The sequence below is a fragment of the Triturus cristatus genome, chromosome 7 (genome assembly GCF_964204655.1).
Source record: "Triturus cristatus chromosome 7, aTriCri1.1, whole genome shotgun sequence".
Lineage (NCBI taxonomy): Eukaryota > Metazoa > Chordata > Amphibia > Caudata > Salamandridae > Triturus > Triturus cristatus.
The window spans coordinates 143,389,056-143,405,197 of NC_140590.1; the positions used below are offsets into that span (position 1 = coordinate 143,389,056).

Sequence of the window (16,142 nt, forward strand, 5' to 3'; positions counted from 1 at the left end):
ATGTAGAAATAAAGGTGGGATACAGCAGGTCTTTTATTCCATGTACCATGAATAGTGCACGTGACCTGCAATGACTGTACCCCAGGGGTTACCCCCAGGAATTTTTCGAATTCACACACATTCAACAAACACTCCGTCCATACTACACTTTTATGTCCAAAATCCTCATCACATACTCACACCCATGAATGAACATTACAACCCACTGCTGCGTTTTTACATAAAAATACCATCCATATTGCGGAGTAAGAGTCACAGTGCCTGACCATTGATTGACAATGGGTAAACTTTGAAACAAAATTGGTCAAAAATCCCATTCGGGATTAGACGAAAGTATAAAGGCCAAACACACAACGGGGATCAGGAAATGGTGAAAATGGTAACAAATGCATAATTTTACAGCCAATTTTTTTTCAAGGACATTAGCAAAAATTAGCAAAAATGCCACAAGAGTTACAGGAAGTAAAAAAAAAGCAGAAATAAATAAGCAAATTCTTCATGGTCTGCTTACCATACCCGACAAACTTCAGGCACTTTCGAATGGGGTTTCCCCCCAATAAATATTTGAAACACATGAGACTAAAATACTTTTTACACCACAATTCACCCCACCTCCCCACCCTACAAAAATAGTTAAAATTTCCAATTTCCAATATTTGTTTTTTGCAGTATGTCAGTGTGGGGCATCCTATCCTTTAAGAAATGTAGAAAATAAGTTTATTCTACTTCTACCTCCTACATCCTTGTTTTTTTTTTTCTCCTGCCCATGTCATATAGATTGTCTGGCTTACTAATTAGACATGGATGTCAACTAACAGAAAATCCATCAGCGCAGATGGTATATCACACTCATTTTGAAATCTCTGCCTCTGTGTACCAAACACATCTCCGCAAAACCCTCCTAACTACTGCTCATGGGATAGGCAGAGGACAAGGAGGAATTATTAGAGAGAGAGAAAATGGGCTCCTAAAGCTGATGCTGCCTTCCTCCGTCAAAGGGTAGCATGTACACTGCCTGAGATATTAAAGGACCAGCCAGGTAAAGTACTTGCAGCCCCAGGCTGTCCCTAATTGTTCTTCATGTTGCTGTCTGGGAATCCACTTGGAAGAAAGAGGGTGTGGTAAATTAAACAAAAAAAAGTCTTAGACAGCAGAGCTGTGTCACGCAGAATATATGGAATCAGCTTGCAAAAACTATAAATAATTATGCAACAAATAGCTGTTACTGTACATCACAAAATACCTCCATAAAGTTTAAGAAATACACATCACCAAACAGCAAGAACGTGGACTTTTTGAATAGGGAAATTATGTCTTGACATTAGTAATGGATACATTCAAATTGTTAGACCTGACAGCCTCAGGGTGGTCTTACCCTCAAACCTTTTGCCTACCTTCTCCTTTTGTATGATGTTGTTTTTGCTGGCCTTAGGATTCTGGGCACTATACCACTGCTAACCAGTCAGTGCTAAAGTGCATGTGCTCTCTTCCTAAAACATGCTGACATTGGCTCATACCCAATTGCCATATTTAATTTAAGTCCCTAATAAAGCGCGCTGCCTGTCCCCAAGACCTGTAAATTAAATGCTACCAGTGGGCCTGCAGCACTGATTGTGCCCCACACATAAGTAGCCTTTTACCATGTCTTGGTAGTGGAAAAACTCCCAATTGAGGTTTTCACTACTGCAAGGCCTAGCTATCGCTCCCATAGGTTAACATTGGGATTACCTTATTACATTTTATAGGTGTAATTTCCAATTGGGACAAGATAGATGTTTCGAGTTTGGCGTTCCTGGACTCACAATTTACAATCACTTCCTATGGTAAAGTTGGATTTTAAATTGAAAGTAAAAAAGTGCAATTTTAGAAAGGGAACATTTTCCTTAAATTATTCTGTGTCTCCTGCCTGTCTCCAATACATTTCTGGGGTAGGTGACAGCTGGACTTTGTGCATTCCCGCTAGACAGCCACACACAAAAGAAGCGTAGGTGTGCCTGATGGGCCATTCACTTCCTGATGGACCTCCAGCTGGCTAATGAGGCTTCCTGGGCTAGATGGGAAGGCGGAGCTGATACTTGTACCTGAAAGGGCTTTGACTATCCCCACACAAAGAGCTGCATACCCCCCTATTGTGAGTCTGGAGCCAGGGCAGGAAGGGTAGGAACTTTGTGCATTTCAATTTATTTCTTTGAAGTCTCCCCCACTTCTAGGGCTTGATTGGATATAAGTACTCAACCCTGGACACCACCAACTCAGTACACTTCTGGACCTGTGATTACTCTGCCAGGAGGAAGAACTGCTGTGCTGCTGAAAGGACTGGCACTCTGTTGGACTGCTGCTTTGCTGGACTCTTCCTTGCTGTGCTCTTGCGATGCCTCGGTGAGAAGGACTAGACCTGGATTATCTGAACCCAGAGTGTCTCCAAGGGCTTGCTGGCTTGCCTCCTGTAGCCTAAGTCTCAGGGACACAAAAGACTTACAGCCCTTGTGCTCCAACCCTTGGGCTCATCTACTTGCGACTTGTTGCTGCCAAGTGGTGCCACCCAGGGTTTGCTCCAGTGAAACCGACACATCCTTGCGGATCAATGCGTTGCTGCCACATCGCACTCTGAACCACCGCTTTGTAACCAACGCAATAACTGTCACTGCACGTAGAAGATTGATGCATCACCTCTACAGTGTGGAGAAACCGGGCGCATCGAATTCGGAATCGACCCACTCCGGAACTGCCACTCTGCTCATGGTCCCAACTCATCACCGCAGTTGTGGGGAGAACTCCGGCGCAAAACCCCAACTGCATGGGGATCATTGACGCTTCTCGTGCTTTTGCTCGGCCTGCCCTACGTGGGTCCTATTTCCAGCCTGTGCGCTGCCTAAACTCTTGACTTTGTCCTGGTGTAGAACTAACAACTAACTCTTTGAGAGCTATTTGCTTCTAAGCGCTCTATTTGCATTTAATCTTTAAAAATTAACATCTCGAATTTTTATGGCTAGATATTTGTTGTTTTTGTCTTTTTTTATTTATAAAGTATAATATATTGTTCCAACCTAGTCTGGAGTCTTTTTGTGGTGTTTTCACTGTGTTACTGCTTTAAGTGTTGCACAAATACTTTACACATTGCCTCTTAAATTAAGCCTGACTGCTCTGTGCCAGGCTACCACAGGATAATTTAGGGTGTGTTGGGACCTACCCTGACTGGGATTATGGCTCCTGCTTGGACAGGGTGAATACCTCTGCCAACTAGAGAGCCACTTTCTAACTCAAATGAATTAATAAATGGCATCTCAAAATATTTTTTAAGTGCACACATCTTGTGTCAAAATACGGGCTTCTTTATTACGAAAATACACTAATTCTAAATTATTTTGTCCCCATCAGTTTGTCAATTTCATACACATACACTAATTCATTCCACAAGTACCTACTTGATATTTGTAATAACTAAGGGCTAGACCTTTTTAAACATACTTTATTAGTTTTCCATTTATATCCAGTGCATCCATTAAGAACATTAAGGCATTCCATTTCTGTCGAGTTTGGTGCTGTACAGCATTTGATTAGTAGTGCTGCATCCAATTACTGAATTGTTACAGGTGTCATTTGTCATACATGTACACTATACATCTCTGCAGTTTCACAACCTTCGAGAGTGGAAGTGTGACTTTTAACTGGTGGAAACTGCCCTTCCCCCACCCCCTCCCACCTACATTCTGGAAAACGTATCCATATTTGGGTATGGTTTGCATCCTAGGCTATCTTATATAATGTCTTTACCAGTATTGGTCGTGTACCTTGACTTTTCCTACTGCAGACTGCATCTCTGTGCGCTTCGGCTATACACTGGTCTAGTGTTCATTCAGGGTGCTAGGTAAAGAATCGAGGTCCATGCCTTTAAAAGCTTCTAACATCTCATTCCACTCCATTGATATCTGTTTTTTTTTGCAGCCCCAGAGCCTCCTCTCGTCTGATTGCTGCACTCTCAGCCCCACCCCAACGCAACATTTCGCTATGCCAGGTGTAGATTACAGAGGGTTTTGCTGACTTCCATCTCATGGTTATTGACCGTTTGAGTAGGATGAGAGCGAGGTCCAGGAATCGGAGCTTGACTTTCTGCGGGGCCGAGCGTCTGCGGAGACCTAACAGGCACTCCGCTATCGAGTCCCTAATGTGTAGGTGTGTGGCTGTCTCTATGTTGTGTCAGACCTCTCCCCAGAACCCTCTCAGGCGTGGACAGGCCCATAGCATGTGGGCTAAGTCTGCTTTCACCAACAAGCATCGGGAGCAGTGATGCTGAGTGTTTGCGAACATCCACTGCAGGCGGCGTGGTTTTAAGTAAGCCCTATGGAGTACCATGCATTGTATAAATTAGAATTTTGCAGTTTTGAAAGTTTAGGCAGGAGGATTGGAGAGATGGCGATCAGTGCCCTACTGGTTGCTCTCACCTGTGGAGCTGTACAGATCGGTCGGTGGGAGGCCAATTTGTCACGTCTCAGCGGGAGGAGGACAGGCCCAATTGAGTGACATATAGGGCCTTCAGTGGCATCAATTTGAGCCAGGCTGCACGCCGACGTGATCCCCTGTGAGAGCCCCACTCAATCTCCAGCAGTTGCCTTGAAGGTGTTCCTGCTTGCAAAGGGGTGTTGACTGCCTGTCGCGACAATCCGGTGAGAGTATCTTCCTTTCCTTTGCGGGCCTCAATTCATTTATTATCAACCATTTGTAGGTCCCTAAATGCCTCTGGCTTATTGATGTTTATGAGGCAGGATTCTTTGTGACTTTATTTGAGTATACTTTCTGAATTTGTGCTGATAAGTAAACCAGTCACCTCGCTAGGCAGCCCTGTTAAAAAAAACAGTTGGAATGCAATGTGTATAATCGGGTTTCAGAGCAGGGCACCATACATCGGGCCCCTCCGCCAGCATGTGCTCAGGTATCAGATCATATCATACCACTTTTGGAGAAGTCCCTATCTCCAGCATTGTGTACAGGAGGGTATTGCAGTAGCAGTGGTTGGCCATGTGTATTGCTGGACTTACTACAAAAGTGTAAGTTACTACAAATGTATAAGTTGCTGCAAAAGTGTGGCTTGTATCAAAATATAGTAAATGTACTCAAAGTAAAAATGTACTCAAAAGTGTGAGTTGCCTTTGTGAATCAGGCCCTATAAGAGGGAGTTTAATTTTGCAAACAAAATCCTAGTTTAGGTATAGAATGTAGCATCCACATATACATTCGGGTGCATATCCTTTTCTCTTTCCGAAAAGGTGAGGCCTGAGAACCTCCCAGGATGGTCAATATTGACTAACAACAGGAGAGTTCACACATTTAGCAAGGAGGACATGACGCTTGGAGAAGGACTTAAGGAACATATTTTGAGCCTTCATTCTGAAAATCTTTGCACCTGATTATGTTAATTATTGTTTTTTAAAACGACAGCACAAGTCTTTGACCGCAAACAAAGTGATCTGTCAATGGTTTGAACATATCACTGAAGGTATGCTCTGTGAAATCGATGCTGCTTAGAATAGCCAGAATTGCTTAGTGTCCTTATAATGCTCTTGCCAGGTTTAATGCTTCTGTGTTTTGGAGGACTCAAGGCTCTGAACGGGATATTTCTTCCATGGCCATGATAAGTGCCACTGTTGCTGTCAGTAGTCAGTGTCCTACCTGTGCTTGCTTTCTAGGCAATATTCAGCATCTCTATAATATTTACAATCTTATCGGTGACAGCAACTATTCAAGATTCAAGCTGTGATGTCCTGAAAGGCGAGCCACTTCCCTAAATCATTTGTCCATGCACAGCAAAGCTCTCCTGCAAAGGTTTTCTGTTCTTCTTAACACCCAAGGAAACAAACACTAACGCTAGCTTTCCGACACTTTATGGGGCAGATTTACAAGAAAGTGACGCATCTGGACAGAGGCGTCACTTTCTCTGTGGCACCCTTAGAAACCCTTGCACCACCATAGATGCTCCGTATTTACAATACGGCGCACTATGGCGCAAGGATTGACAGATGCGTCAGAAATTCTGATGCATCTGTTAGCGGAAAAGTCACGCATTGCTGGAGTCGTGTCTCAAGCACGACACAACTCCAGCAATGCGTGTTGAGGCCTAGTCCCACTACACTGCGTCACTACTTACGCCTGCTTGAAGCAGGCGTAAGTTTTTGACGCAGTGGTGTCCTAAAAGTGGCGCAGTGAAATCTTGTAGAGTTCACTGAGTCACTTTTACGAGGCCTTCTTGCGTGGGAACGCCCACCCTGCATACATTATACCTAATGCAGGTATAATGTGACGCAGGGCTTTACAACGTGACGCATCTCCCTAGATGCGTCACGTTGTAAATAGGCCGCATTGTTTGCGCCGCTGTTGCGTCAAAAAAGTGACGCAACGGCAGCGCAAAAGTCACGCAAGGGGCATGTAAATCTGCCCCTATTTGTTTTGGAACAAGTATAGAGCAGGAACTGAATCCTTTTCTAGGATCTTAACACATTTTAGTTGAATGGTGAACGATAATGAAGCACTGTGGCCGTGTGACTGATGCTCACTGTCCATCTTGGTGCATCTGCTACTACTACTGACTACTTCATTTTAGTGTTCTGACGTGTTGATGGCCTTTCAGTCAAAAGGGAGAGAGTGAAATATAACTAATAGATATGACCATGGGTTCTTCATAGTAATAGTTGAACATAATACCACTAGTAGCACTGAAGCAGTGCCATGGTCATATGTCTCTTCTGCTGTTATTGTTGCTACTGGCAATCGGTGCAAAGGCACATTTTCACTTCCAGCATGGACAACGCTTAGCCGAACGATGCCACCTACCGCAGCACAGGCCTTCTGCTCATGAAAAGTTTCTGGATCTAGTCGGACGCCTGGGGATAATTCAAAGGTAAGGAATCTGCAGCTAGAAATCTCTATCAAAAAATATGGCAACACATTGTCAACAATGCACTCCATTTTTGTTCTTCAATAACATATTTTACAGGTGATCTATTATTCATTGAATAACTTCACAATCAGATTGCTTCCACTGTTTAAAAAGAAAAGTATAAAGCTCTGTTTCTCTTGAGAAAAGCCAACAAGCACTCCATAGTGAATCACAGAGCCTCATTACACAGGCGACTGTGAAGAGGAAAGCCAACAAAAACATAAACAAACCGACACATTATTTGCTTCCTCAGGCTGCACTGAGAAGAGGACATCTGTTGAGGTTTGACAGAGCCTGACCGTGTCAGGCTCTAAAGCTTCACTTCAAAGAGGGCATTTTTTGAACTTTAGAAAACTGCAACATATGACTACAGAAGCACAGTTAACACTATATAAAATAATATAAAAACATTACATAAAAATATTTTCCAACATTCTTTTTACATATAGTAGGTTATAACTTTGAGAAAGCCTGTTCTTAAATTGTGAACATTTTAGATGGTGATCATCGGGCCTCTGAGCAACATAGGCACATTTTTTTCTTTTTTCCTATAACGTCATTCAGAATCCCTCAGTGAAAAACATCCTCATAATTGATGGTTACCCATCAATAATTCTGTATATGTCATAATGACCTTGAGGTCAATCTGTAAATAAAGCAGACAGTGTTACACATTGATGCCATCTCCCTTTGATATGGTAAGAAAAGGTGCAGCGCAGTTAATGTTTAGATATTGAGTTAGTGGACATTTTCTGCTCTGCACCATTAAATCCTCCACAGTGTTATTCTGAGTGGAAGCCGTGTGGTTTCACTTTCTGGTACTATCCGAGAGGATTTTGGAAGCCCTTTTTTGCCAGAGATGACACATTGCTATGACCATTTGCCAAAATTACATGTTATTAATCTAAATTTGACAGACATTGTTTCTCAGTGAGGGAATCACTGATCCAGTCGTGTTTCGCGTATAGACTTGATAGGTCCCTGTCTGGAGTTTAGATCATTTCATCCCTTTAAATCCAGCTGGAATGCCTCTAAGAATTCCTTGCTGTGGGATTTGTGGATACTTTAGAGCAAGAGTTGTATTTTATGCTCTACAGAATTAAATCCATTCATTGAACCAGTAAAGCATTGAATGGGTAAACAAATGGGACACAATTAGTAGACTGTGATGCTGCACTATTTGTGTGGTTCATACACTCTGGCAACACAACACATAGTTAGTTTTAATACTAGGGGATTAAGGAGCGAAAATATAAAGTGAACAAAAAACCTCCATGGAAAGGGTTATTGTTCTCCCATTCTTTGCTCATCATACTCAGCCTCAAGTGGAGGGTGTAACCATCGTTTCAATATAGTCACCCTCCTAGAAAGATAATGAACTCGAAAGAATTCAGTAGCCTCTTTTCAAAACTATGGGGTATATGTACAAGCCCCTATCACCACGGAAACATCACTTTTTAGGATGTTCCTGTAGCAATAGGAGCTTAAAGCTGCATAGTAAATAAGGCCCCCTTTCACGCTATGCTTAGTGTGAATGGGGAGGGCAATGGGTGTTGCTGTGGGCGTTCCACTGCAACACCCATTGATTCTGACGCTGCCCCCTTTTTACAATGGAGGTGTAAATAGGAGGCAGCGCCAGAATTAAGACCAGGAAAACCTGGTCTTACCCTGGCTTGACGAGGAGAAATGAAATATTCCTCCTCGTTTTGCTGTTTTCATGTGTGCTGCATTGTGCAGCACACATGAAAACAACAAAAGGTCAAAGATTGTTCATATACAGGAAGGCCCCTTCTTCCTGCCCATACACAATCATTAAAAAAAAAAAATGCTGTTTTGCAACTTCTGTGTGTGCTGCATTAAGCAGCACACATAGAAGTTACAAAGCAGCATTTAAAGATTGTCTATGTGCAGGAAGGGGGACCTTCCTAGACATTAACAATCTTCCCCTGAACGCAGACGACCTTGCACTATGGTGCAGGCATGCCTGCGTTGGCGCTAGGCTGCTAAACCTAGGGCCAGCACAGGGGGAAACGCAAGGCCGCGCCATATTCTTGTAAATATGGCGCAGCCTTTCATTTCAGACGTGGCAGAGCTTGTCATTAAGCTAAGGAGGCTTATGACACCTCTGCCACTTCTTTGTACCTATGCCCCTATGTATCAATCCTTGAATGGTTTCTGTCTCCATTGCCTTTGATGGGATCAGCATTTTAGACATCTGTCTTACTTACTCAGCCTCAGTGGAATCAACATAGGAGATAAAAAATAACACTGATACTAAATATTTGTGTGTGCTGGGTACATGTACGTTTTGTGACATTGCTTTGTCTCATCTTCTCCTCTCACGTTTAATTCCCTCAGTCGTGGTCCTCCTGGTCAACTTCATAATGGTCATCATGGTACCCTTGATTTTGGTCCTATTAGCTATGACATCTTCACCTTGGTCTGTTTGCCCTGCCCCTGGTCTGGTCCTCCTGGCCCCTTATAGATGGTCCTTCTGGTCTTCCTGTTCTTGGTTCCCCTGGCAATGGTCTTCCTGGATATTTCCTCCGAATCATGGCGCTTTTGCTTCTGGGCCTGCTAGCACTTTGTTTCTCCTTTCACTGGTGCTCATGGTCCTCTTAGACCTAGACATCCTAGGCCTTTTAGCCACCTAATCAAGGTCTTCATCATCATGTTTCTCTCCTGCTGGTCTTCGTGTTTCTCTTGGTGCCCCTGGTCTGCCTAGACCTGGTCCTATTTTTCCCTCATGGTTATTGTCCCCCTTGAACTGTTTCTCCTAGACTTGTCACTCCTCACGCTGGTTCTCCTCATTTAGGGGCACCTGAAGCTCTCCTAGTAGTGGTCCTCAGGAATTCCTGCCCAGTGTCCTGACCTGACCAAGGATTAGGGCCAGTGCCACAGGAGGGTCATGAGGACCAGTACCAGGGGAATCAGGTGGAGAAATAGCAAGTGCTGGGATATTGAAAGGAGGGGCAGGGGCACCAGTGCCTGGTAGACCAAGAGGAAGATGACCAGGGAGAATAGAACCATGAGTCACAAGTCCAGGAGTGCCTTGCTGTCCTGGTCCACCTGGCTCTCATGGTCCCGGTCTGCCTGGCGGTCCTTGTTCTCCTTTGGATCCTTCTCCTCCCAATAGTTCTCATCCTACTGGAATCCTCCCACAAGGTCAGTCAAGAATGCTATTGCCTGAATCCTGTTAGGTGGGAATTATTGTTTTTTTAATTCTGAGGACGGCACCGTCAGGCTTAGAAAGAAGGCAGTGCACTCACATCGAAAGGCCTTGGCATTCGGCCACATTAGAAGATCCAAAGAGGCCAAGAATGGATAGTCTGGAATTGTGGAAGCTTGAGGAGTTAGATCTAATCTTACTCACTTTGGGTTTAGTGGCGGCATTTCTTGAGTAATAGTGGCAAAGCCATTAAATAGGGTTTGATTAACAAGAGCAGGATGCCTGGTAACATCTTTCTGGTGTTTTAGCTCTATTTTGATTTTGCTTAGTTTGTGATTCCTTCTTATGTCCCTGTACTTGCAGCTCTGTAAGTCTTTGTTACTTCCCTTGTCATCACCTGTCCTCTTTGAGCATATGCACTTTCAGTCTTATCCAAGACCTCCTTTCCCATTAGTTTATCCTTCTTCTACCATGCTGGTGCATTGCCACGCTCCTCATCGCACACACCTCTGGTTATGTATCCTGGTGCCACGCTGATTTTGTATTCTGAATGCCAGTGAACTGATAGTCTGTTTTTCTGAGTAATTTGTTACAGTTCTGAGAAGACAGGGCTGCTGTTTGCAGTGGCATAACAAAACTTGAGGGCCCCCTGCACAGTACATGGAGGGGGCCTCTCTCCCACCGCCTTTGCTGAGGGGGCCCCCTGGAGCTCGGGCACCTCCACCCCCACCGTGGGGCTGCGTGGGCTTATCTTACACCTCTGTCTGATGGCACCATTCTAAATCAACGCTGTCTGATGTCTTTTATCCCTTTCCCCCATTTTTCTCCAGGTTCCAATCTGACGTATTTGTGCATCATAGTTCGATTGGAACAGGTGGACTTTTGGGTTCCACGTGAGAAATCTTTACACATCCCTTAATCCTGATAAGCAGTATTTTACACGTAGAGTAAACATGATACACATTTGTGCATTTCAGTGGTTTGAACAAAAAACTGATCTTTATTATTTCCCTTGCCTTTGTTTCTGCCTGCTGTCTCTCCTAATGGGGAGGTCTGTCCTGAAGTGTATCATTCACAGAGACAAATTGTTGCTGGCCACAAGGCGGTAGGTCAGATCTAGACCCTATGTGAATGCGATTCCACCCTTGCTGTGTTTGTGTACAGACACTCAACTTTTTGTGCTCTTGCTCTTTTATTGATATTTTTGAAGCTAGACCTGCGTGTGCACTCCCTTCTTCTCTCGCCCTCCTCTGCTCTGACCCAACATCATCCAGCTAACAGATCTGACGGCAGACAGTCATCGAGTTCTCATTGCCACACAGCTGGAACAAAATATACAAGAAACGAGCTGACCAAAAAACAACATTTCCTGGATGTTTCCCCAATATGTCTCCTTGAAAACATCCAAACCACACACATTCCACACCAAAAACAATTCTATATCACCAACTATGCCATCCACACAACTCCCTCAGTGGCTTACCCACATAAATGCATAACACGAATGCATAACCATTTGTAATACATGTGGCGACCTATGTATGCTTAAATGAACAATTAGCGAGGCTGATCATGAGAATGCATCATTGCATGGCCCATGCTTTGATCTGCAATGGGGAATCATGTACCTGGTGATCTCTGGCTCTTCTCTCATGTGACCAGAAGGAAACTGGATCATTGAGTAATTTACAGACTCCTCATATTCCGGATCCAATGATGTGGCACCATTTCCCAATCCATCGTACTGATTATCTCTGGTTCGCTGGAGGAAATATAACCCTACATGTTAATACCGGCTCTTTACTGCTCACAGTCATTTACTGTCAAGTGGTAAGACCTTGATGTTTGTAGTAAATCTATGTCTGTTTTCTTCTAAGAAAAGAGTGTGAAGCCTGATGATGTTGGTCTTACAGCATGAATAAAAGGACACTTGAGTACTTCAGACATATATCTCCAATTGTCCTGAAGTCTACCAGCCCGAAGGCATACTGAATTAGAGGGGTACATGAGCAGAATGTCTGATATCCATGAATAGCCAGTGGGACTGACGTGGGATTCAATCTGTGCTTGATCTGACCGACTTTCCAGAAGCATCCAATTAACTAACAGGCAAAACAATGTCTCTTTGGGCCACCTAAATCGAATACATTGAGGGCCATATTTATGGCCAAGTCACGCAGTGCAGGACACTGCTCTGCGTGACAGGGAAACAGCAGGAGTGCACCGTATTTAAGTCAATATAGCGCATTCCAGCCTTTTGCACTCTGCTGGTGCTGTTTTGGTTGCATGGTGCCAATTCAGGCACCCTTGCGCCATGCTGCAAGGGTACCTGCTTTGTAAGGAGGATTGTTTTTGTGCAGGAAGGAGCTGTTCCCTGCACAGAAATATCCCCTGAGGCTTTTTCCTCTTTATATGTGTGCTGCAGAGTGCAGCACTTAGAAAGAGGAAAAAGGGGGAGAAACAAACGTATTTGTCCTTGGTGTGCCTCACATGGGGAGGTGTAGGTTTCTGGTGCTTTCCCAGGTCTACCACTTCTGGTAAATTAGGGAGTGCATCAAAAACAATGGAAGTTGCATGGGAACACCCATGCCACACCCATGGAAACCCCTCCCTGGCGCAGAGTAATGCAATTCAGGGATATGCTGCGTTGCATTACTCGAGACTTATGAAGCCATTCAGGGACATGTTTCTTGAATCTCATTGTAATTTGCATCGCTCTTGCACCACGCAGTGGCTTGTAAATGTAGCCCTGAATATCCCCTTAATTGCCTTCTCTTTGAGCATTGCACCTCATGCTCTCTATATGGTTCTGCCAAACTCAGAGTGATATACTCCCCTACTGGGTCACAAAAGCACCTAAAGAGACTCTTAGAAAGGTTTTTTTAGCTCAAGTAGATTAAAAACATGCTCTTAAACTTGTAATCAAAAACATGTATGGATCTTCAAATGCAACATACACATGGTGATGAAACGAATCATGCCACATCCTCCTCAAGCCGATGTGGGATTATTTGCTGAGATTGGCAAAATAATTAAATTGGAACAGCAATTAACATGCCCTGAAAAGAGAACACTGGGGCAATATCTTAGTTTATCAGCAGGAGCAGAGAGCTCACATTTCTCAGGACACCATATGAGTGAATCTTGATCGCCTTGAGCGAGATGGGAAAAAACACCACCTACCTTCTTGTTCAATACAAAAAAGGTGTCACTTCTATCATCAGCCTCTCCAGAAGTGGACACCCTTCGCTGCATCAGCTTCTGCCTGAGATAGAAGGAAGCAGATAGCTATTATTGCAATGATACTACTAAACACCCGAACACCCGGCTGGGTGAAATCTGCTATACAAGTTTATAGGCAGCAATATGTTTATCAAATGACTTGGATAGAAATATGTGGCATTGACAAGAATACTCATGCTCATGATACATGCAGTTTAAAACAGATCTTCTTAGCTGGAGGGAGCCGATGCCCCTGATTGAGGTGAAAATGGGAATATGTTTAGTCTCATTAAAGTTCAAACAGACAAATGTTATATGATTTGAAAGCATCGGATATCGTAAGCTTTGCAAGCAGTGTAAAAGGCATTACCAAAATCAATCTGGGCCTGAACGAATACAGTTAAGTTAGTTAAGCTGATGCTGTAAGGAAATGACAAGAATTGGAATATATGTTGAAGCAGGTGAAGATAGTAAAGACAAGGGGCCCGATTCACAGAACTAACTTAAGACAAAATCCTAAACTTACTACCATTTTGGTATTCACAGAAGGCACTTACTCATTTTGGTATTCACAGAAGGCACTTACTCATTTCGATATTCACAGAAGTTAGGAGTCCTAACTTTAGGATTCCTAAATGCCTTCTGTGAATACCGAAAGTCTTAAAATTAGGATTTTTCTCACTTTATTAGTAATCTAGTTAGGACTCCTAACTTTATGACTCCTAATTGCCTTCTGTCAATACCGAAAGTCTTAATATTAGGATTTTTCTCAATTTAGTAGTAGTAAAGTTAGGACTCTTAACTTTAGGACTCCTAAATGCCTTCTGTGAATACCGAAAGCCTTTAAATTAGGATTTTTCTCAGTTTAGTAGTAGTATAGTTAGGACTCCTAACTTTAGGACTCCTAAATGACTACTGTGAATACCGAAAGCCTTACAATTAGGATTTTTCTCAATTTAGTAGTAGTAAAGTTAGAACTCCTAACTTTAGGACTCCTAAATGCCTTCTGTGACGAGCAAGATCACTGTTTTAGAAGAATTCGATTTGACCAAACTTTTTTTGCATCCAAATCAAGGAGTACATTCCATCATTCAACATGGAGTGTTATATTCACCTTTATCTGTCTCCTGGAAATTGAAAAGGATCTGCGTATCTTCTGCATACATGTACACATTTCTATTAGCATATAAGTAAGAGGGAGAACTTAAGGACTGGGCACTAAAGGTGAGATTGAAGAGCCCTGCTAGATGCCCCATAGAACATTTTGTGAGGGGCCTGAATGAGCCCAGTTGGACAGTTTGAGTGCGTTCTGAAAACAAGATTTTATTCATGCAAGAGCGCAACTTTTAAATTCTCAGGTGACGAGTCTGCTCCATGTACTACAAAGGGATTTCATGCTCAGCGGTGTTGAATGCAGCAGAAAGGTCAAGTAAGATTGCATTTATTCGAAGATCACCCACTATGGAGATTACAAGTGTCACTGTACCCATCCCATCCTAAAAAAGCCATGTTTGTCTTGAGCTGTGTTATTTGATTCAACAACGTTTTGTATCTGCCACATGACTGTTTTCTCTAGTACTATGTAGGACAGCTATGTGCTTTTGTCTCAATTGCTGGTGCCTGAAATGAGACCCATTGTATCACAGGCCTACTGATACCTAACCATGTCAGACATAGGTGATGTGGGAAAGAGCTACTGTCTTCTCCAATTGGTGTGTCGGACAGCTGGGAGCCGTCTGATGCAACAGTGCTCATGTGCGTCGGATGGCTCCCGGCCATCCGTGCACATGGCACAGGCATGGCACATGGCACATGGCACAGGAAATCCCTCTGGTGCGGGCACCAGAGGGATTTCCTTTCCCCGCAAACAGCCTCAGGATCTGGGGAATAGCTTTCCCAGCTCCCAAGGCTGCTCGGTATTTTCCACTGAAATGACAATCAGAGCGCACATCACGCTGTTGTCATTTCAGTGAAAGTGAAACTGAAATAAACTCATCGGCTCGTTCCAGTTTCACTACCTCAGTGCTCAGGGGGCTATCTCAGCCCCGTGAGCACTGAGGCAGACAGGAGAGGTATCATTGGAAAGAGGAGAATCTTCTCTTTTCAACAGTATCCTAGTGGACAAGGGCAGTGGTTCCCCCAAATACATTCAGGCAAATTCAGCCTTTCTACCCCCCTCCAGAAAGGCAGAAAGCAAACTAGATACCAGGGATTCATTTTTTATGCTATTTAGAGGTGGACACCTCCCTAAATGTGAGTACCAATGCTCCCACCCCACCAAACAACCTCCACTGACTTTTTGCCCCCCCGGGGGCAAATGAGGGGTATTATCCCCGATATGCCTCCTGGAAGGGCATAAAGCCCACTAGACACCAGGAATTTTGTGTTTTATAAAAGAGGGGTGGGGGCTGCCCACAAAATCCAAGACCATACCCCCACCCAAATATATTTGGGAACAGTCTTTCTGCCCCCGATCTACCCCCCAGAGGAGCAAAAAGCACACTAGATACCAGAGATTATTTTCTTATAGTATTTAGGGATGGGGGCTGCCCTAAATGGGCATGCCAATGCCCTTACCCCCCAGACAACCTCCACAGACTTTCTGCCCCACAGGAGGCAAATGAGGGGTATTGCCCCCGATCTGGCCACGGGAGGGGGCAGAAAGCCCACTAGACATTTTAATTTTGGTTTATAAAAGTGGGGTGGAGCTGCACACAAAGGGCAAGACCATGCCCCCACCCATATATTTTTGGGAACAGTCTTTCTGCCCCCCCAGGGGCAGATAGAGGGCACAAAGCACTCTAGGCACCAGGATTGTTT

At 43.8% G+C, this 16,142-nt stretch overlaps 1 protein-coding gene across 2 annotated transcripts in view; it reads right to left on the reverse strand.

Moving 5' to 3' along the window:
• LOC146809060 (B-cell receptor CD22-like) overlaps nt 1-16,142 on the reverse strand; it is a 500,036-nt gene that overhangs the window by 7,609 nt on the left and 476,285 nt on the right. For both annotated transcript variants that reach the window (XM_085615862.1, XM_085615861.1), the window contains exons 11-12: nt 13,284-13,365; nt 11,729-11,862 (exon numbers count right to left, since the gene is read on the reverse strand). In XM_085615862.1, coding sequence (XP_085471988.1) covers nt 11,729-11,862; nt 13,284-13,365 — 216 coding nt within the window. The remainder of the gene's footprint in view (nt 1-11,728; nt 11,863-13,283; nt 13,366-16,142) is intronic.